Below are 20762 nucleotides of genomic sequence, written 5' to 3'. Positions count from 1 at the left end.
AGTCCATGGGACTCTCAAGAGTCTCCTCCAGCACCAGAATTCAAAGCATCAATTCTTCGGCAATCAGCCTTCTTGATGGTCCATCTCTCACTTCCATACATCACTACTGGGAAAACCATAGCTTTAACTATACGGATCTTTGTTGGCAGGGTGATGTCTCTGCTTTTTAAGATGCTGTCTGTCATTGCTTTTCTTCCAAGAAGCAGGTGTCCCAATGAAAAAAGGGACACCCTATTCCATAATGATAACTTTACTATTTATACTCCCACATCTTACTGCGTTGCCCCAGCCACTCTGGGCAGCTTCCAACATATGTAAAAACATAATAAAATAAGTAAATAAGTAAAATAATAAAAAAATAAGTTTTATAAAATAAACACCAATAATGTAAAAATATATGCAGAAATAATTTGAATCTCTTTTAGTATTTTAACTTTTCTGTTCTAAAGTAGGATTATAATTTTTTCTTGATTTACTGCTTTGTTTCGTAAGCCTCTTGTTTTTTTACACAATCAAGCGGTGTATAAATTTTATGAAATAAATACCCAAAAAAACCCTATTCAAAACATACAGCTAATTGTAATAGAGGAGGAAGAACGGGCCGCCCTCTTCCACACCGTCCCGAACACGTTCCCACGTTCACTGCAGCGCAAGGCGGGGACTCCCTCCCTCCTCCTGCCCCCTTTTTCCCACGTGGAGGTTACGCGTGCGCGGTGGATCTTTTGAGTCCCCCCCCATTCCGCTTCTCCGCTTTATCCCGGAGCGCATGCGTCCTGGTGCCCGTCGGCCGAGGACGGACCATAGAGGCGCGCGACGAGGCTACAGAGCGGCCCTGTTCCGCATCCGGATCCTGCCGCTCAGAGCCTGGGCCGATGGAGTCGGCTCCGGAGCCGGTGTCCGGCGGGGGCCGGGCGCGTGAATGAGGAGCTCGGCGCGGCCGCTCTTTCCTTGTCGCCTCTCGCCTCTCGCTGCGCCCGGAGGAGGAGGACCCCGCGGAGGATGCTGCCGGCCCTGGCCGCCCAGCGGAGGGGCTGGGGCTGCTTCTACCAGCTCCACCTGCTGCGGCGGAGGGGCCGAGGCCAGGCGGGGGGACCGCTCGCCCGGGCAGGCTGCCGCGGTGAGTAGGCTCGAAGGGTTGCGAGGGACCCCGAGGGTCATCCATTCCAGTCCCCTTTAAAACGCAGGTTCTTCTACCCAACGCGGGACTCGAACCCACGACCCTGGGATGAAGAGGCTGCTGCTCCAGGGCCGCGATAGCCGTTTTTAAAAAGTCTGTTTGAGATGCCACATAGAATTGGAATGGACCCCGAGGGTCATCTAGCCCAACCCCCTTCAGCGCAGGAATTTTTGCCCAACGCAGGACTCGAACCCACGACCCTGGGTTTTTAGGCTGCTGCTCTAGGGCCGCGATAGCCGTTTTTAAAAAGTCTGTTTGAGGTACCACATAGAATTGGAATGGACCCCCAGGGTCATCTAGCCCAACCCCCTGGTGTGTGTGTGTGTGTGTGGAGAGAGAAAGAACCTACATCAGCTGCTCATGTCCTGGGCATAGCTGTCAACTTTCCCCTTTTCTTGCGAGGAATCCTATTCGGAATAAGGGAATTTCCCTGAAAAAAAGGGAAACGTTGACAGCTATGGTCCTGGGGCTTGTTGGCCGCCCTCAGCATTTAACAGGCTGCGATGGTGGCATATAGTTGTTATCAGCACTGCCAGTCCTGAATCTGTTAATGCTGTGAGCAGTGCAGGCCTACCATTCAGGGTCGTTGTGATGATTACTGAAGTTAAGTTATATGAAGTGGTTCAGAATAATTTTTGTGTGTGTGAGGGGGACGTACCATCAATGTTACTCGCTAGCAAGGTGCACAAGGTGGGGTGGGCAGAGGGAGGACTTTTGGGGTCGCTGTCAGCAAAGGACCAGGCCATCCAGTGTTTGGGCTGGAGGCACAGAGGGCTGTGACACAGTGCTTCTCCCCCATGTGCAGTGCTTTCCACTGGTGGATAGCAGCCTTTTACTTTCACATGGGAAAGTGAAGTGGTGAACCCCTTGCATTGCAGCGGGTTAGAGTAGATGACCCTCAGGGGTCCCTTTTATGATTGTAGGGGGCTGAACCTGCACCCCCTGCTTGGTCACTCCTGCCATAGTGGGTGGATTCTGCTCCTGCCTGCCTAGTCCTGCTTTTTCATCTGTGCAGCTGTATCCTGGATCCTCTTTCTTGAGCATGCAAGAGTGTGAAGGAATGTGGGGGGCTGACTTTTGTATGTAAGGCTGTTATATTGTTGTTGTTTGTTTAGTCGTGTCCGACTCTTCGTGACCCCATGGACCAGAGCACGCCAGGCACTCCTGTCTTCCACTGCCTCCCACAGTTTGGTCAAACTCATGCTGGTAGCTTCGGGAACACTGTCCAACCATCTCGTCCTCTGTCGTCCCCTTCTCCATGTGCCCTCCATCTTTCCCAACATCAGGGTCTCATGAGGTGGCCAAAGTATTGGAGCCTCAGCTTCAGGATCTGTCCTTCCAGTGAGCACTCAGGGCTGATTTCCTTCAGAATGGATAGGTTTGATCTTCTTGCAGTCCATTGGACTCTCAGGAGTCTCCTCCAGCACCATAATTCAAAAGCATCAATTCTTCGGTGATCAGCCTTCTATATGGTCCAGCTCTCACTGTTATTAGGCTGCAATAAATCAGTGTTTGTTTCCCTACATCTGTTACATCTCTTTCGCTAGTCTGATCCACTGTTGTTACCCTACCCTCAGCCGCTTGAGATTACTCTGCACCCATCATGGCATGTCACTTTACATTTTTCCAGCGGGTTCAATTTGAGTTCAGATTCAGCAGGTCTGTCAAGCCCCAAAATTCTCTAGTGCAACCTATAAATGATGTGGAAGTCCCTCTCAGTATGGCCCTATTTAACCCCATTGAGTAACTGCAGCTACATATGTGCCCTTGAGAGTAAAAGGGTAGCAGACAGTGAGCATGGCTTGTTAGCAAGTTAGAACCCTGATATCTTTTTCTTTGGTCCAAATATTTTTATTGGTTTTTATGTAAATAGAAGAAGAATAAATAACTATAGTAACTTGCCCAGTGGTACATTAATTTTCATATTTAGTACACAGTACACAAGCAATCTCTTTATTCTACCTGTTTGTTTTGGGGCACAATTAAAAGCATTGGCGATGATGTTTTAAAGCTCTGAGTGGCTTGGTAAATTTTAGGGACTGCCGTCTTGCATGCCAGCCTGCCTGCACCCTACGGTCTGACAGAGAGGCCCTTCTCTATAGTGTTTGTTTTAGTGGATGCATACATTTTTATCCGATACTTTTGTTTTAATCTCAGCACTGGTTTTTCTTTAAAAACAAAACAAAAACAACTGCGCATTATGGTTGCTTTTAATTATTGCAAGCTACCATGATAGTTGTGTAAGCACCAGAAGGAGAGAAGAATACAAATTCTAATATAGATAAATAGGCAAATGTGTGTGTGTGTGTGTTTAGAGGTGGTAACTACTTATCCCTGAGGTTGAGTTTTGACAGCAGTTTATACTGTATTTTTCGCACCATAAGACGCACTTAGTTTTAGAGGAGGAAAACGGGGGGAAAATATTCTGAATCAAATGTTGTACTAAACTATTTCATTAACTACCGGTATATCAGAGTGAGATTGAGAGGAACAGGACCTGTATGTTTGTTTAGTATGCATGCTCAAGGAGCCAGCGGATCAGTTGGTAATCCCAATTTAGAAGCTGGGCAGGTAGCAGCCCCACATAGACAGGGCTATCCCCATTGTTGGGCTGAATGAGGCATTCACCTTGGGCAGCTGATGCCAGGGATCAGCCCCCTACCTTTTCCTCCTGACGCATTGGCCAGTCCTCCCTATTAGGGGCTTTTGCATGTGGATGTGGGTGCCTCAGGTCTCTTGCATTTTGCCCTGTGCATCTGGGTAAATGGCCTTGCTTTGCTATTTCTGAGACCCTGTGGCCCAGTGCCCTCTAAATATAGCTGAGTTTAAAATTTTAATGTTATATTTGGGGAAGGCCATAGTCCAGTTATAGCATCTGGGCGGGGTATAAATAATAAAATTATCATCATTATTATTATTATCCCCAGCATCTCCAAGTTGGGCTGAGAGAGACCCCTGCCTGAAACCTTGGAGAGCCATTGCCAGTCAGTCTAGTCAGCAGTTCTCAATCTGTGGGTCCCCAAATGTTGTTGGACTGCAACTCCCATCAGCCCTGAGCTCTGGCCTTGCTAGCTAGGGGTGATGGGAGTTGTAGTTCAACAACATCTGGGGACCCACAGGTTGAGAAAGGCTGGTCTGGATGATATTGAGCTAGTTGGACCACTGCTCTGACTTGTTATAATACTGCTTTCTCTGCTGCATCTCAGTTAGCTTGCATTCTTGAAGAGCCTAATAATACTATGTAGTTACTAATGTTTCCCTTTACCCTATTTTTGGGCCACATCCTATGGCTTACATTGTGTCATGTGTATAATTGCTTTCTGGTCCTTCATGAGCTTCCTTGTTTTTGCTGTTGTTGTTGGAATTTATATACCGCCCTATACCTGGAGGTCTCAGGGCAGTTCACAGAAAAGATCAACATAAAAACCACAGTATATATAATCAAAATAAAAACAACAAATACCCTCCCCCCCCCCAAAAAAAAAGAACCACATTTTTAAAAAGGCATAGGATGTCAATCAGATCAACCAAAGGCCTGGCTTTTAGCAGTCCTTTGCTAGGCTCCTGGCGGTCTTCTTATTTTAAGTTCTAATTTTCTGTCAAGAACGATATATAGAAGGGTCACTTGACTGCTCTGTTTTGCCATGAAGTCTTGAAATTTTGCGTAGGTAGTCCAGCTGCTTTGAGTCAAATCCAGCATCCCAATTAACCTCATGTTGCTATATTCCTCTTAAGTTCATGACAATACCCCAGCCTTGCAAGAAAGTCCAAAGACATTATTAGTGCACATCAATTTGTACTAGCCTGCCTGGGCAACTCATACCAATGCTAAGCATTGGGGGCTCCTCAGCGGCCTGGAAGATAAAAGGACCAACCTTATTTCAGCTAATTAAAAACATCTGATCCTGTTTGTCTACAGGTACATCTTACTTGTCAAGTGGCTATTTACAAACCTATAATTCCTTCCAGCAGGGCTTACTGTGGCAGCAGCTAATCTCAAAGTAGCCTCTTAGTGAGAGTATAATAAAGTAATCTATGTTGTATTGAATTTTATGTTCTATGGTTGGGGTTCAGCTGAGTCTTACTCAAAGTAGACCTATTGAAAATAGTGGACCTGACTGAGTCATGTCCATTAATTTCAGTGGATGTTCTAAAACCTAGTTGAATACCAGTCTAAGGGATCTACTTGAGAAATATTTGAGTTATGTGTCCTGAACAGTTTGCAAACCATTATCTGGCTGTTCTCTGTGCTTTTTCCTTGGTGCTTTTTGTTGCTGCTGCTGTTGCCATCTCAAAGTACCCAAGCTGTTTTCTTTCCCATTTCCTTCAGGGTGGCAAGTGCCCCTTAAATTTGGCAGCCTCTTGCCTGTGCTGCCAGGGAGTCGTCTGCCGGTTCATTCAAGCCAAGTAAGAGTTTATACCTCCGATGGTCAGAAGGACCACAGTGGGGCACAACATGCAAGCTCCTCAGCTGCTGAAGGCAGTGTGCAGAAAACAGCAACAGGTAGGCACCACCGTGGCTTAACATTTCTTCTTGCAGAAATTAGCAGAGTTGCCAGCTTTCAGCCCTGAGCTTGCTTTGGTTGCAATCTTTAATTCTCCTGCGGGATAGTGTACTAGAGCTACCGTATTTTTCGCTCTGTAAGACACACCAGACCACAAGATGCACCTAGTTTTGGGAGGAGGAAAACAAGGGGGGGGGATTCTGAATCTCAGAAGCCAGAACAGCAAGAGGGATCGCTGCACAGTGAAAGCAGCAATCCCTCTTGGTGTTCTTGTTTCTGGGATAGCTGCACAGCCTGCATTTGCTCCATAAGATGCACACACATTTCCTCTTACTTTTTAGGAAGGAAAAGCGAGTCTTATAGAGCAAAAAATACGGTATTTTAATGGTTTGTAGATTTTAATTGGGGGTGTGGGCAGGGGGTAAATTTGCAAGGGATGAATCTCGCTTCAAAGCAGCCTGCGTACTAGGCCTTACTGAAGTAAATCTTGGAGAGTGGTTGTTCCCAAAGAAGTTTAGGGTCAGTTGACATCCTGTCTCAATTACCAAAGTGTTCCAAAGCATTTCCCTCCCCCTTCTGTGTGTACCTCTAATTAATTTGTGCATGCAGTGGCAATATTTCTGGTTATATTTCCGAGTGTCTTAAAAAACCCCAATCAAAATAACCCAATGACTGTAGAGACAGTTTGTAATAACCTCGCACATCTGCTGTATGTGTGCGATTAATTCAAATGATTCCGCAAGGCATTTAAGCCACGGTCTGTTGCTGAACCACAGCTTGATGTGAAGATGATTGCCAAGTGAGAACAAAAGCTTCTAAAGCTGCTGCTTAAGTATTGTTATGTTGTCGATTGGCTTGAAATGGGCATTCCAGACTCCCCCATTATTCTAAATGTTCAGATTCTAAATGTGCTTGCTTGGAATTAAAGCCTGTTGGTTTCAGTTTTTTCTGGCCCTGGTTTAAATTAGTTCTTGCAAGGCAGCTGTTTCTGAAGGTAAAATGGCAGATTAAGGAAATGGCTTCCATAAGGAGCTCTTGCCCAATTCCCACATAAATTGGGCGCACCCTCTGGAGCAGTGTTCTTCAAGCTTGAGTCCCCAGAAGTGGTTGGACTGCAACATCTTGGCTGTACTCTGTTTCCAAGGTCCAGCAACAATTGTTGGGCTACCCTTCTCCTCCGTCCTAGCCAGGACAGCTATAATCCAAAAGACCTAGAGGATACCAGCTTGGAGAAGGCTGCTTTAGAACATGTTCCAGAATCCTCTGCAGTTTGCCAAGATTCTTCAGCTGAGGCCCTACTTTTATGTACGCTCGGTGGACACAAACACAAATAAAAGACTAGCTGAGATGCAATCCACGGAAACATGCAGTTCAATTTGTAGTAGTATTTATTACAGTGGTACCTCTGGTTAAGAACTTAATTCGTTCCGGAGGTCCGTTCTTAACCTGAAACTGTTCTTAACCTGATGTAACACTTTAGCTAATGGGGCCTCCCGCTGTTGCTGTGTTGCCGCTGCATAATTTCTGTTCTCATCCTGAGGTAAAGTTCTTAACCCGAGGTACTACTTCCGGGTTAGTGGAGTCTGTAACCTGAAGTGTCTGTAACCCGAGATGTCTGTAACCCGAGGTACCACTGTAGTTGCTTCTCATAAAAATGACTCAAAGTGACTTAGAAACAGAAGAGAAATAAACAAGCGTAAATAAAAGACAGGTCTGAAGCAGGAATTGACAACCTATGTTGGTAGAGCTGGGCAATATCTGGTTTTCAACATTGTGTTATATCAACAGATGTTGATGATGATGATGATGATGATGATTATTATTATTATACCCGCCCATCTGGCTGGGTTTCCCCAGCCACTCTGGGCGGCTCCCACCAGAATAATAAAAACACAATAAAACATCAAACATTAAAAACTTCCCTAAACATTAAAAACACCCTTCAGGTGTCTTCTAAAAGTCAGATGAATACCGCAATATGCTGATTTAGCATGATGTCTAGAATGTATCTTGGCTGTTTTTTCCTTGCCCCCTTAGAGGAAGAAGCAGCAGCCCAGATCCATCGCTCAATCCAAGCCACAACGCCTCTCTAGCTCACATGAGCCACAGAGGCATTGGGGTTTTGTTAAACAGCTCAGCTGGGGGAGTGGGACGCCTCCTGCCCCTCAGCTGAGCGGGCCCCCATATCTCTCCGGCTTGCATGAGCTGGGGGGGACAGGGGGCTTCCTCAAAGGTGCAGGCAGGCAAGTAGACGGAGCCCAATAAGGTCCTCACCCAGAAACTTCTCAGGCTCCGTCTGCCTGCCTGCTTGCCTGTGCCTTTAATAATAATAACAATAATAATAATAACAAATTTTATTTATACCCCTCCCTCCCCAGCCAAGACTGGGCTCAGGGCGGCTAACACCAGGTATAAAAACAATTGATTAAAATACAACTTAAAAATAAGATTAAAATACAACATTAAAATGCAGCCTCATTTCAGTAGAAACTCAAATCAAAAACTTTTTTGGGGATGAAAACGTCAAATCTTCACCAGGGCCAACTATCCAGACGGATCCTACGTGGGCCAGAAAAAGCCAGGGAAGTCCCCAAATAGGAGTTCCATCACAGAAGGAGAAAGGAAAAAGGAAATCAAGTTGATTCCAAGCCAAAGGCCAGGTAGAACAACTCTGTCTTACAGGCCCTGCGGAAAGAAATCATATCCTTGGTCTCATGAGGCAGAGCGTTTCACCAGGCCGGAGCCAGAGTTGAAAAGGCCCTGGCTCTGGTTGAAGCTAATCTAACTTCCTTAGGGCCCAGGACCACTAGGGTGTTGCTATTTATGGACCTTAAGGTCCTCCGTGGGGCATACCGGGAGAGGTGGTCACCTGCAGGCAATTCGAGCTGGCGTGATCTATTGTCTGAAACTGGTATCGCGATCTGAACCCCATACCAGTTTCAGGAAATTTGCCAATCTTTTACCCAGCTCCAGCTGTTGGACTCCCAGTTCTTATCAACCCCAGTTCCCATGCCAGCTGAGGGCTGATGGGAGTTGGACTCCCAGCAGCCTCTCTCTGGCACTAGTTCCCCCATCCCTGCTCTAAAGCTTTTCAGAATTCCTCAAGGAGAGGAGAAGATCAGGAGTCTTGGGCATCAATCCCAACTTCCCCATGATTCCCAACTTTCCCCTTCAGTGATATATCAAGCCCTTCCTTGATATAACTTCAAGGAAGAGCTGAGTGTGTTTTAGAGCAGAGCTCCCCAAACTCTGATCTGTCGGCCACAAGCTTCATCCAATGCAATTCTGGGCTGCATCAATAGGAGTATAGCATCTAGATCAAGGGAAGTAATAGTGCCACTGTATTCTGCTCTGGTCAGACCTCACCTGGAGTACTGTGTCCAGTTCTGGGCACCACAGTTCAAGAAGGACACTGACAAACTGGAACGTGTCCAGAGGAGGGCAACCAAAATGGTCAAAGGCCTGGAAACGATGCCTTATGAGGAACGGCTAAGGGAGCTGGGCATGTTTAGCCTGGAGAAGAGGAGGTTAAGGGGTGATATGATAGCCATGTTCAAATATATAAAAGGATGTCACATAGAGGAGGGAGAAAGGTTGTTTTCTGCTGCTCCAGAGAAGCGGACACGTAGCAATGGATCCAAACCACAAGAAAGAAGATTCCACCTAAACATTAGGAAGAACTTCCTGACAGTAAGAGCTGTTCGACAGTGGAATTTGCTGCCACGGAGTGTGGTGGAGTCTCCTTCTTTGGAGGTCTTTAAGCAGAGGCTTGACAACCATATGCCAGGAGTGCTCTGATGGTGTTTCCTGCTTGGCAGGGGGTTGGACTCGATGGCCCTTGTGGTCTCTTCCAACTCTATGATTCTCTGATTCTAGGTGGCCCACGGCATGTCAGCAGGTTTGTCGTTGAAATTGCTTTTATATATGCATTTATTTTATATACAGTAGTACCTTGGGATACATACACTTCAGGTTACGCTTCAGGTTACAGACTCCGCTAACCCAGAAATAGTACCTCAGGTTAAGAACTTTGCTTCAGGATGAGAACAGAAATCGTGCTCCGGCGGCAGCAGGAGGCCCCATTAGCTAAAGTGGTGCTTCAGGTTAAGAACAGTTTCAGGTTAAGAACAGACCTCCGGAACGAATTAAGTACTTAACCCGAGGTACCACTGTATGTCTCTATTGTATTGCGAAGTCATTTGAGAGGCTTTGTAGGAAGCGTGATTCATAAATTTAATAATAATACCACCACTGAACTATGGCTTGTCCTCCCAGCCCCTGCAGTGGTATATCCATATTCTACAGAATAATTTGCTCAAGGCTTTAAACAGTATCATCTTGACCCACAGAACAGGGAATAGGTCAGTTTCTGCTTAATTCCAAGCACTGTGTTTTCGTCAGGCCTCCTGGCCACTGTTACCCAGTATATATATATATTTTAAAGGGCACATAACGCTGCCTGAATCTCCAGTAGTAAATCTTGACATTTGAGATGTGATTATTTCCCCCTGATCACAGTTTATGGCTTAACCTTTTTATTAAATAATTCCACCGTGTGTCCATTTTACAACGGGCGACGGGAGGGGAAAGGAAAGGAGGAATCATTGCTACAGGCAGCGACTTTCGGCAAACCTTGGAGAAACTGTGACCTTGCCAAGGTACTATATCAGTATAAATACAGCCTGCCAGCCCAGGGCTCTGAAGATAAGGAGGAAGGGGGCAGACAGGCGTAACTTTGAAACAGCTTTTGCTGGAGTCTGTTTTTAAGTGTATCAAAAAAGAAGTTGCTGCTGTGTATTCATTAGGCCTTCTCTGTATACATTATAAATGGAAAGCCATTATCCAGAGTTTCCTTCTCCTAAGGAAGCAATTTACTTTATCCCTGCCCCCCTTTTTTTGTAAATTAAGGCAGGAGGAACTAATTGTTTGATTCTTAAAAAAAAAAAACCCCAAAGTTGCATAGACCAAGAGTGCTTTAATAATACTTAACTTTTGAATAATTCAAGCCACTTGCCAAGCCTTCTCTTAATAAAAACACAGCTCCCTTTGTAGCGTTGTCAGGTTCGGAAGGCTAATCCTAATGTCTTCAGTTTCAGTAAAATTAGCTTCTCTTTTACTGGTAGCGGATGTCTGGCGGGCATCCAAACGCCAGAGAATAAAGCTTCAGTATATTGGCTGTTGTTATTGAAGTCATAAGAACTTGATTCCGTTGATATACTTAATTAAGACAGAGATGTGCACGGGACCATCTGCAGGCAAGGCAGATTCTGTTCCTAGTGGGGAACACCTATGGCACTCTCATCCTCACCCACCTCGCAAGGCTGTTGTGAGATTAAATGGAGGTGGGGGAAACCATGCACACTGCTTTGAACGCCTTGTAGGGAAGGCAGGGTGTAAATCCTTCTAAATAAAATGTTTAGCTTAAATGTGCTTGGATTTATAACACTTTTTGAAAACCAGAAGTTAGGTGTCTGCTTTCAATTATTTCAGATGTCGCCAAAGCAACAACAACTTTGACTTCCTGTCAAGTCCCTTTGTATATATTTTATCTTACAATCAAATGTACACAAAACAATAAACCTTTCTATATAACTTTTTCAATACATTCTGAAAACATAATAAATCCTTAATTGTTATCAACCTCCTTTTAGTTCCTTTATCACTCAAACACTAGCACAGTCAAAACTATTATTGTTTTTTTGAACATATCTTCTATAACCATCCCATTTTTCTGCAAATTTTTGCTTTGAGTTTCCTCTGAGTTTACTAGTCAATTGAGCCGTCTCCACCATGAAGAAAAGATTTTGGAAGATAAAAGGGGAATAATATTTACTTTCATTATTATCATTTTGTGTGCGGGTGTGGGTGTCTGCACATATGTGTGTTTTTGTATGGAATGTTTGGGAGGAAATAAGACGGTAATTAACAAATAACAAACTAAATATTGATGTATGTAATTTTTATTTCTTAATTATATTTAGTGGTAGTATGGTTGTATTGTTTTTTGGAACATAAAATCATTCAATAAAAATTATTTTTTTAAAAAATCAAGTGTCGCAAAAGGCCAAATTTAAGCAGTGGGCTAACACATGTATTATTTTTTCCCCTTTAAGCAACAATGGCAATTTCAAATATGTACTCCTCCCCACCCCCACCCCATGGCTTTCTGTCTTTGTCTTGGAAAGCAGTAAGTAGGATTTACTCCGACTAATAATTAATTGTTGTTTTTTAACAGCGAGCAGTCAAACGCCACCTTTGCCGCAAACTCCGATTCAAGTGAAAGGTAATTATTATGACATAGCTTTGCATTGGGGGGTGTGTGTATATAGAGGTTGCTGCAGCCTCCATGGAGCAGTTGCTGAAGACAGACACCTGTTTGGATCAACCGCTCTCATGACAGCATCCAGAGTCATTGGGTTGTAGTCAACTAAGTATTACTCTGAGAACAGTGTGACTGGCTGAGCAGGCGATGGAGGCGGGAGAAGCCAGAGCTGCAAGGCCATTGGGCAGTGAGGAAGAGCAGTGCCCTTGAGACATTGCTGTGGGGACCTCCTTGTTCCAAAATACTTCCTTTCTAAACAGAGTAGGCCCATTGAAATCAGTAAACCTAAGTTAATCATGTCCATTAACCTAGCATGGAATGCCTCCCATTGTTTTACTCTGCGTGATCAGATCATATAGTGCATTCATAGAGTGAAATATTCTCAAATAAGTCTGTTTTATAAATGATTTAATGTTCGCACTATAATCCGCTGCTTTAATGGGTAATTATCTATAATTCCAACATCTCCAGTTACTATGTGTATGTATCCAGCTTGCCATTCACTTCTTGAACTTACCATTTGCTTTGTTTCTGCAATGATTTTGTCACGTTCGGTGTCCGTTACCAGATTTCAATTGAGGTGAGATGAATAGGTGAACGCCTGTATATTTTCATGCATACTGGCTTCTCCGCGGTAGAGAGGTCCTTTGGTGGCGCTCGTAACTGAGTCTCGCCCTTTTCCTCCCTCTTAAAGTGAAAGCTGTACTTAAAAAGAGAGAATATGGACCAAAATACATGAAGAATAACTTCATCACTGGCGTCAGAGCAATAAATGAGTTCTGCCTTAAGTCCAGGTATGATCATTTCTTTCTTTAAAAATTAGACTGAAATTCTGTAAGAGCTGCTGCAGTGTGTCAAAGCTAACCGGTGGGATATGAAGTAGCCAGTGGAATGTGAGGAGGATCATGATACCAGAAGTTATGGGTAACATTTTGGGTTTGGGGGCAGCTCTGTTCTCTTGGTTACCATATACTTTTCACTGGGGTTGAGAGTAGTCAGCTTCATAATAAAGTTGGCACCACCTAAGGAGTTCACGGTTAATGGGTACTGTGAGCCCAGTTCCATATTATGTAGACGTTCTAGGAGAGAGGCTCAGTTCAGCTATCATGCCAGACAATGGCTTGTGCTAACTAGAATGAATTCACCATGGTTTGAGCAAACCATGGTTTAGCGCTCCGTGTCTGTATTTCTGTGGTGTGCATGGTTTCCGGGCTACCTGGTGACACAGTGACTCATTGCATTGAGCCCCTACGCACGAGTAGGTGCTCACATTTGAATTTCACTTGTTGCAGAAAGAAAAGACTTAGTGGCAGGGAGGAAAAGTGTGGCCCTGCTCCGCCACCATATTTTCAAAAATTACATTTATGTCCCAGCTTCCATTCCCTGAGCTCAACACGGCTCTTCCACCACCTCCATTTTATTTTCACAACAACCCTGTGAGACGGGTAAGGCTGTCTTCAGATAATCCCGGGAGTGTCATGATTTAGTGGAGATTCGAACCCTGATCTCTCAGTTCAGAGTCCAACACTAACTACTGCACCAGATTGCCTCGCTTGGATAGGGCTGTGCCCTGAATTTGAGCAACATGTGAACAGCACTACTCGATAGCAGGGCTTTAAAATCTGTAGCCCTCCAGATTTCACTGGAATACAACCCACATCATCCCTGACCACTGGCCATGTGGCTACAGAGAACGCCTTTTCTCTCTTCCCTGTCAACCCAGCCTCTGCCAAAGCAGAGAAGAGCCTCTTCGCCAGATCGTAGGCAGCTGGCAGGTTGGTACGGGGAATGAAAAGAATTGGTCTGTATCTCTTTCTGACTTTTAATACGAGAGCAAGCCGCACGTTGGAACGTGGGGAGGTTGTAAAATTGCCGCTTGCTGTTAGTGAGCCAGAAATCGCATATTATGACGATCGCTTTACTTTTTCAGTAAGTAGATTAATGCCTGGTGGTAATACTGCCTTCCTCTCTGCAAAACTGTTTCTGTTTTCCCAACAGTGACCTAGATCAGCTTAGGAAAATCAGGCGGCGAAGCCCCCATGACGACACAGAGGCTTTCACGGTGTTTTTGAGGACGGACGTGGAGGCAAAGTAAGGGCGAGTCTGACAACATTTCCTGGGTTTGGCTATCCAAAATATATACAGGCGTACCTTGGACCGAACACCTTAGTACTTGGATGTTTTGGCTCCCGAACGCCGCAAACCCGGAAGTGAGTGTTCCGGTTTGCAAACGTTCTTTTGGAACCTGAACGTCTGACGGGGCTTCCGATTGGCTGCAAGAGCTTCCTGCAGCCAATCGGAAGCCGCGCTTTGGTTTCTGAACGTTTTGGAAGTCGAATGGGCTTCCAGAACGGATTCTGTTCGACTTCCACGGTATGACTGTATTTAACGTCTAACACTTTCCCATATAGATATATATTACAGTTGGTGGCAGTGCTTTTGCCATTCCCTGTGTTGCTAGGGGTACCTGGGCTTAGATGAGTAAGACCTGATGCCATATTATTGTGAGAAAACTAATTTCACCAAGAACTTTCAGAATCAGCAAAGCCTCTCTCTTCAGTTCAGTTTGGGGTGGTGTCATACTTCCACACCAACCTGTGTTTAAAATTTCGAGAGGCAGAAAATGCAAATTCTTTGCTGTTTCGTTTTTTTCCATAGTCAAAAGCTGCCTTCCCTGACTTGGGGCAGATGGTTTGGTCTGGTTTACTGGCTGGAGTTGATGATAGCTGCAGTTCCAAACTACAGGTTGGGGTCAAAAGCAATAGAAAACAAAGTGTATTATTTCATAAAGGATCTTTTATATGTGCTGGAATCTACCCAGAGTGACTGGAGAAAACCCAGCCTGATGTGAGGGGTATAAATATAAGAACAACAACAATATATAATCGTCGTCGTCGTCATGCAAGTTAAATGAAGTTTTTTCTTCACTTCCTGTCACTTTCTCTCTTCCTTCTCTCCTTCCTCCTGGTACAGGTCTTTAGAAGTTTGGGGGAGCCCGGAAGCTCTTGCACGCGAAAGAAAAAGGCGTAAAGAAGCAGAAATAGAATACAGAGAGAGTAAGTGTGGAATGCTACCCCCCCCAAAAAAAGAGTGAAACAGTTCTGACTCCTATACAGTATATTTGATCAATGCACGTTCTGTAATGTCACCTCTGGGCTCGAAGTTAGTTGTGTGTTGTCGTCATCACGAATAATGGGGGTGGACAAATTCTTGAACATTTTTATTTTTCAGTTCAGGTTTCAGTTTGGCTGTGAACTATTTGTGGAAAGTTTTGCAATGCATTCCCCCTCCCCAAGTGTACATTTGACAGAGCAGAGCAGCCAGTCTCCATGCCATACCTCATGTACAGTGGTACCTTGGTTTTCAAATTTAATCCGTTCCGGAAGTCTGTTCCAAAACCAAAGTGTTCCAAAACCAAGGCACACTTTCCCATAGAAAGTAATGCAAAATGGATTAATCCATTCCAGACTTTTAAAAACAACCTCTAAAACAGCAATTTAACATGAATTTTACTATCTATCGAGACCATTGATCCACAAAATGAAAGCAATAATCAATGTACTGTACTAGAAAACGAATAAGACAGTATTGTAGATGATAAAATTAAAATTATTATTTTTTCTTACTTGCACTGATGATAGTCATTGTTTGGATCGGGGGGCTTTTATCCATTTCCACTGTCACACAGTCAATCAATCAGTAGCTGAACTGGGTTCCACACAGTCACAAAAACAAATTAACCGAAAAAGCCATGGTGCCTATTTGTACATAACAAGCCAGGGTTTATAGAACATAGTGCAAAACTCTGCAGAAATTATCGGAGCCATACAGGTTGCAGAGGGAGAAGTGGGCTGAGGAGTGTGGCTTGCTCTGATGCAGATGCCTTGGGACGCTGCATAGTTTTGTGTATTGTGTCAGGAAAAAAAGGCTATATATTCTGCTTCTCTCTCTGCTCACACTGCCCGCTTCATAATTATGTATCTTTTCAGATTTGTTTAGAAACCAGAGGTTGTTGAAGGAATACAAAGATTTCCTAGGGGAAACTAAGGTGGGTGAATAATATTTTCCATCTTTGCTGTTCCTTTATAGGCAGAAGCTGCAGTTTTGTGCATCTTGTGATTTTGCAGGAGTACAGAAAAACACACAATAGCCTGGCGAGCAGGGATAAGTTGGTTTAGGATGAGGGTGAAGGTAAAAGGTAAAAGGACTCCTGACCATTAGGTCCAGTCGTGGCCGACTCTGGGGTTGCGGCGCTCATCTCACTTTATTGGCCGAGGGAGCTGGCGTACAGCTTCTGGGTCATGTGGCCAGCATGACGAAGCCACTTCTGGCGAACCAGAGCAGCGCACGGAAATGCCATTTACCTTCCCGCCAGAGCGGTTCCTATTTATCTACTTGCACTTTGATGTGCTTTCGAACTGCTAGGTGGGCAGGAGCAGGGACCGAGCAACGGGAGCTCACCCCGTCGCGGGGATTCAAGCCACCAACCTTCTGATCAGGAAGCCTTGCTCCACCCCCTTCTTGAGTGCTTTTGCCTCACTGCAATGTACCTTTGAGCTGTGATTAGGCACCAGGTTTATTTTACAAAACGCAAGTACTCCCAAAAAACTGAGGTGACAGGCACCTCCTTAGAAAGAGCTTTCCTCCTTTCTTTCCCTTTACAGGAAGGAATGTCCTTTCTAAAATGCTGCGTTCCTTCATGAGCATGAGACTCTTAATCTCAGGGTTGTGGGTTTGAGCCCCTCGTTGGGCAAGAGATTTCTGTATTGCAGGGGGTTGGACTAGATGACCCTTGGGTCCCTTCCAGCTCTATGATTCTGTGATTCATCTAAAACTAAAGGGAATCTGTAAATAAAGTGTGGGTGGGATATAAAATAAATTCAGTTGGGGATACCTTGAGACTTAATTGAATAGCCATAATTAATTGCAACTCACACATAAACTTGCTTAAAATTTATTTAACCTGATTTATATCTTGTAGGACTAGCTATTATACAGAGGTAGAACTTAGCATTCTGCATGTATGGTTTTCCATAATGTAATCAATGAATTTTAAACGGTGTACTTGTGTTTAATTTAGCCACGTTCCAGCACGTCAACTATGTTTCTGAGTGGACCAGGAAAAGTTGTCATGGTTGCTATTTGCATGTAAGTTTTTATTTTATTTTTAGGCGTACATATTTGTAGGTTCCGGCGTGCAGATTAAGGTTAATTGGTGGGGGGTTTTTTGCTTCAGTCGTGGGTTGTGCAGTCATATCCTGGAAAGCAAAATTTCACTTTTATAAGGAGAGCTCAGTTAGCATATTTGCTAGTAGTATGCCCAGCTTAGATGTACATTTTAAATTTTGTGGTCTCCAGTCAAGTTTCTACTTCATGACTGCAAAGTTACCTTGATCCATTCTACCTGTAACTTTCCGCTTGGACATTGGGGATGTATGCTGTAGGTGTGTACTTCATCCTTCCCTCTCCCACACAGATTGGACGTTTCCAGGGTTTAGCATTGGTGTCTGCCAACAAGTCCCCCCTCCCCCCTCCCTCCCCCTCTCCCCACCCCTCTCAGACCCATAACTAGCTATTCTAAGCTTGATGATGGGGAAATCTTGTAAATACAATTTGTGGTTAATGCTGATGCAGACACAGTGCTACACCACGACGAAAGCAGAACATGGACGGGAGAGGGAGCTTGCAACATGCTCCCAGTCCCCTACATCCAGTTCTGATGTACTGTTCCCTGTATTGGCTCCCCCCACCCCAAACTAACCCCGACAGCCTGGTAATTTGGACTGTTTATTCATTCCCTTCTTTCTCATAAGATAAAGGCAGCTATCGTAGCATTTTAATCTTAGTATGGTGCTTAGAAAACTGTCAACGCTTTATCAATAAGGAGTTCCACCCCCTTCTCTATCCCCAGAAATGGCTTGAATTTCTTTTTCAAGCTCCTGGCTTGGGTTTACACGGGTTCTGCAAGCATGTTCTCTGAAGCCATCCATTCTTTAGCAGACACTTGCAATCAAGTGAGTATTCTCTATTTCGTTGGCCGTTTCTGTGTCAGACTTATATGTTGACCCTTTTGTTCATCGGCTGCACTTCCCACTATAAGCGCAGCGAAGTGTGAAGCGGAAATGTGTGTTTATAAAGTGGCCGGGAGACTTGCCAGGGAAGTGCAAAAGGGCCACGGGTTGCTGGAGCCTGTCCTTTGCGTTTTTGTCTCTGTTTCGCAGTATTTTGTATTCCCTGCTACGAACGGAGGTCTATATGCAGCGACTACGCTTGCTTTGTCAAGTATTTAATATAATTTTGTGTCCAGGCCACTTTTCAAAACAGAAATATCTTCCAAGGTGTATGGCAAAACAGAGCGTTTACAATGAATATTAGTAAAAAAGGGCAGTGCAACTACAGTGGTACCTCGGGTTAAGTACTTAATTAGTCCCCGAGGTCCGTTCTTAACCTGAAACTGTTCTTAACCTGAAGCACCACTTTAGCTCATGGGGCCTCCCGCTGCCGCCGCACCGCCAGAGCATGATTTCTGTTCTCATCCTGAAGCAACGTTCTTAACACGAGGTACTATTTCTGGGTTAGCGGAGTCTGTAACCTGAAGCGTATGTAACCTGAGGTACCACTGTATTTTATTCTAAAACCATTTCATTCTTCTCCCACAACTGCATTCAACATGTGGTTCCTGCACACGAAAGCTTATACCAAGAACAAACTTAGTTGGTCTCTAAGGTGCTACTGGACAATTATATATATATATATATATATATATGCAGGTTTTGGTGTCCTCGGGTGTCTTCCCGTGTAAAAGTTGGGGTGTCTAGGCGACGTTTCGACGAGGTCTCACTCGTCATCTTCAGGCTGGTGCTTTCGGCTTCTTGTTACTGGAACAGAGCGGGATCTCAATGTTTGAGTTCCTATAAATACTGTAGAGGGGGTGTGGTGTCTAGCCTCCAATGTTCTGGGCAGAGAGGAAGTTCCCAGGCTAGTGTGCCTTTTCTTCTTTTGTTCCTTAATTACTTGAGAGATACCTTGAGTGATTTCTTGAGTGATATCCTGAGTACCACTTAGGTGGGTCATTAGGTGTGGATTAGTTGCTAAAGTCTTTGTGTCTTGACCTCTTGAACTTTGTGAAGAGTTTTCCTGAGAAGATGGCTGTATTGCACTTAGTTGTGCTTTGGCTTGGCTTCGTGTATAGGGGCGAGCTGTGGTTTTGTGGCTTGTGTCAGCCAGATCTGTGTAGGGATTGCAGGGGGGTGCAGCATCCGGAGGTGCCACCATGGATTGGCTACTGGATGGTGTCAGTAATTCATCTGTGGAGAGGGTCTGGGTTTGGGTCTGGTGTGGTTGATTGGTGTTGGCGTTCTGTGTGCCTCTGGATCTGGTGTCAGTTTTTGTGGGGAGGGCTAATTTGCCAATGGATACCAGCAAAACAGGATTACGAAGCTAATCCAAAAGGAAACACCCCCCAAAAACCAAGACACAGAAGAAAACAATGGCATGGCCCTCCTTCCTTATATCAAGGGCACTACAGATAAAATTAGCAAAATCCTCCATAAACACAATATCAAAACAGCCTTTTGCACCAACCAAAAAATAGCCAATATCCTCAGAAACCCCAAGGATAAAATCCAGTTGGAAAACCAAGGGATCTATGAAATACCCTGCAAAGTCTGCCCAGCCACGTACATTGGACAAACAAACAGACGAATAAATGCACGTATCGCAGAACACAAGAATGCCGTCAAAAAAGAAGAAAAAACTTCCTCTCTTTTCCAACACATGAAAGAAACAGGACACGAAATTAATTTTGCAGATTCCAAATTACTCTTTAACACGGAACATCACCACAAGAGAATAATCATGGAAGCCATCGAGATAGAGAAACACCCTCACAACATGAACAAGCGTGACGACACATCCCGCTTGCCAGACATCTGGAAATTAGCCCTCCCCACAAAAACTGACACCAGATCCAGAGGCACACAGAACGCCAACACCAATCAACCACACCAGACCCAAACCCAGACCCTCTCCACAGATGAATTACTGACACCATCCAGTAGCCAATCCATGGTGGCACCTCCGGATGCTGCACCCCCCTGCAATCCCTACACAGATCTGGCTGACACAAGCCACAAAACCACAGCTCGCCCCTATACACGAAGCCAAGCCAAAGCACAACTAAGTGCAATACAGCCATCTTCTCAGGAAAACTCTTCACAAAGTTCAAGAGGTCAAGACACAAAGACTTTAGCAACTAATCCACACCTAATGACCCACCTAAGTGGTACTCAGGATATCACTCAAGAAATCACTCAAGGTATCTCTCAAGTAATTAAGGAACAAAAGAAGAAAAGGCACACTAGCCTGGGAACTTCCTCTCTGCCCAGAACATTGGAGGCTAGACACCACACCCCCTCTACAGTATTTATAGGAACTCAAACATTGAGATCCCGCTCTGTTCCAGTAACAAGAAGCCGAAAGCACCAGCCTGAAGATGACGAGTGAGACCTCGTCGAAACGTCGCCTAGACACCCCAACTTTTACACGGGAAGACACCCGAGGACACCAAAACCTGCATATATATATATATATATATATATATATATATATATATATATATATATATATATGTTGCTGAAAGAAAAAGATGAGACATTGGGGGCGGGGCCAAGAACACGACTCCTCCTGTCACTCCCTTATGCCCTAAATAGGGCTAGAACAAATAGGAAAGGGTAACTGAAGATAGCAGGGAAAACAC

The 20762-nt window shown here is 44.6% G+C and overlaps 1 protein-coding gene across 1 annotated transcript in view; it reads left to right on the top strand.

Moving 5' to 3' along the window:
- The first annotated feature begins 764 nt into the window (after positions 1-764).
- SLC30A9 (solute carrier family 30 member 9) overlaps positions 765-20762 on the top strand; it is a 33091-nt gene continuing 13093 nt past the window's right edge. Inside the window, exons 1-9 of the mRNA XM_083754989.1 lie at positions 765-1117; positions 5508-5681; positions 11918-11965; positions 12699-12798; positions 14003-14095; positions 14978-15060; positions 15994-16052; positions 17085-17152; positions 17916-18018. Of these exons, the coding sequence (XP_083611115.1) occupies positions 1000-1117; positions 5508-5681; positions 11918-11965; positions 12699-12798; positions 14003-14095; positions 14978-15060; positions 15994-16052; positions 17085-17152; positions 17916-18018 (846 nt within the window). The 5' untranslated portion in view covers positions 765-999. The remainder of the gene's footprint in view (positions 1118-5507; positions 5682-11917; positions 11966-12698; positions 12799-14002; positions 14096-14977; positions 15061-15993; positions 16053-17084; positions 17153-17915; positions 18019-20762) is intronic.

This window comes from Podarcis gaigeae (assembly GCF_964106915.1).
Source record: "Podarcis gaigeae genome assembly, chromosome: 9".
NCBI classification, from domain to species: domain Eukaryota; kingdom Metazoa; phylum Chordata; class Lepidosauria; order Squamata; family Lacertidae; genus Podarcis; species Podarcis gaigeae.
The sequence above is the reverse complement of the archived record's forward strand: the minus strand, read 5'-3'. Positions and strand labels throughout refer to the sequence as shown.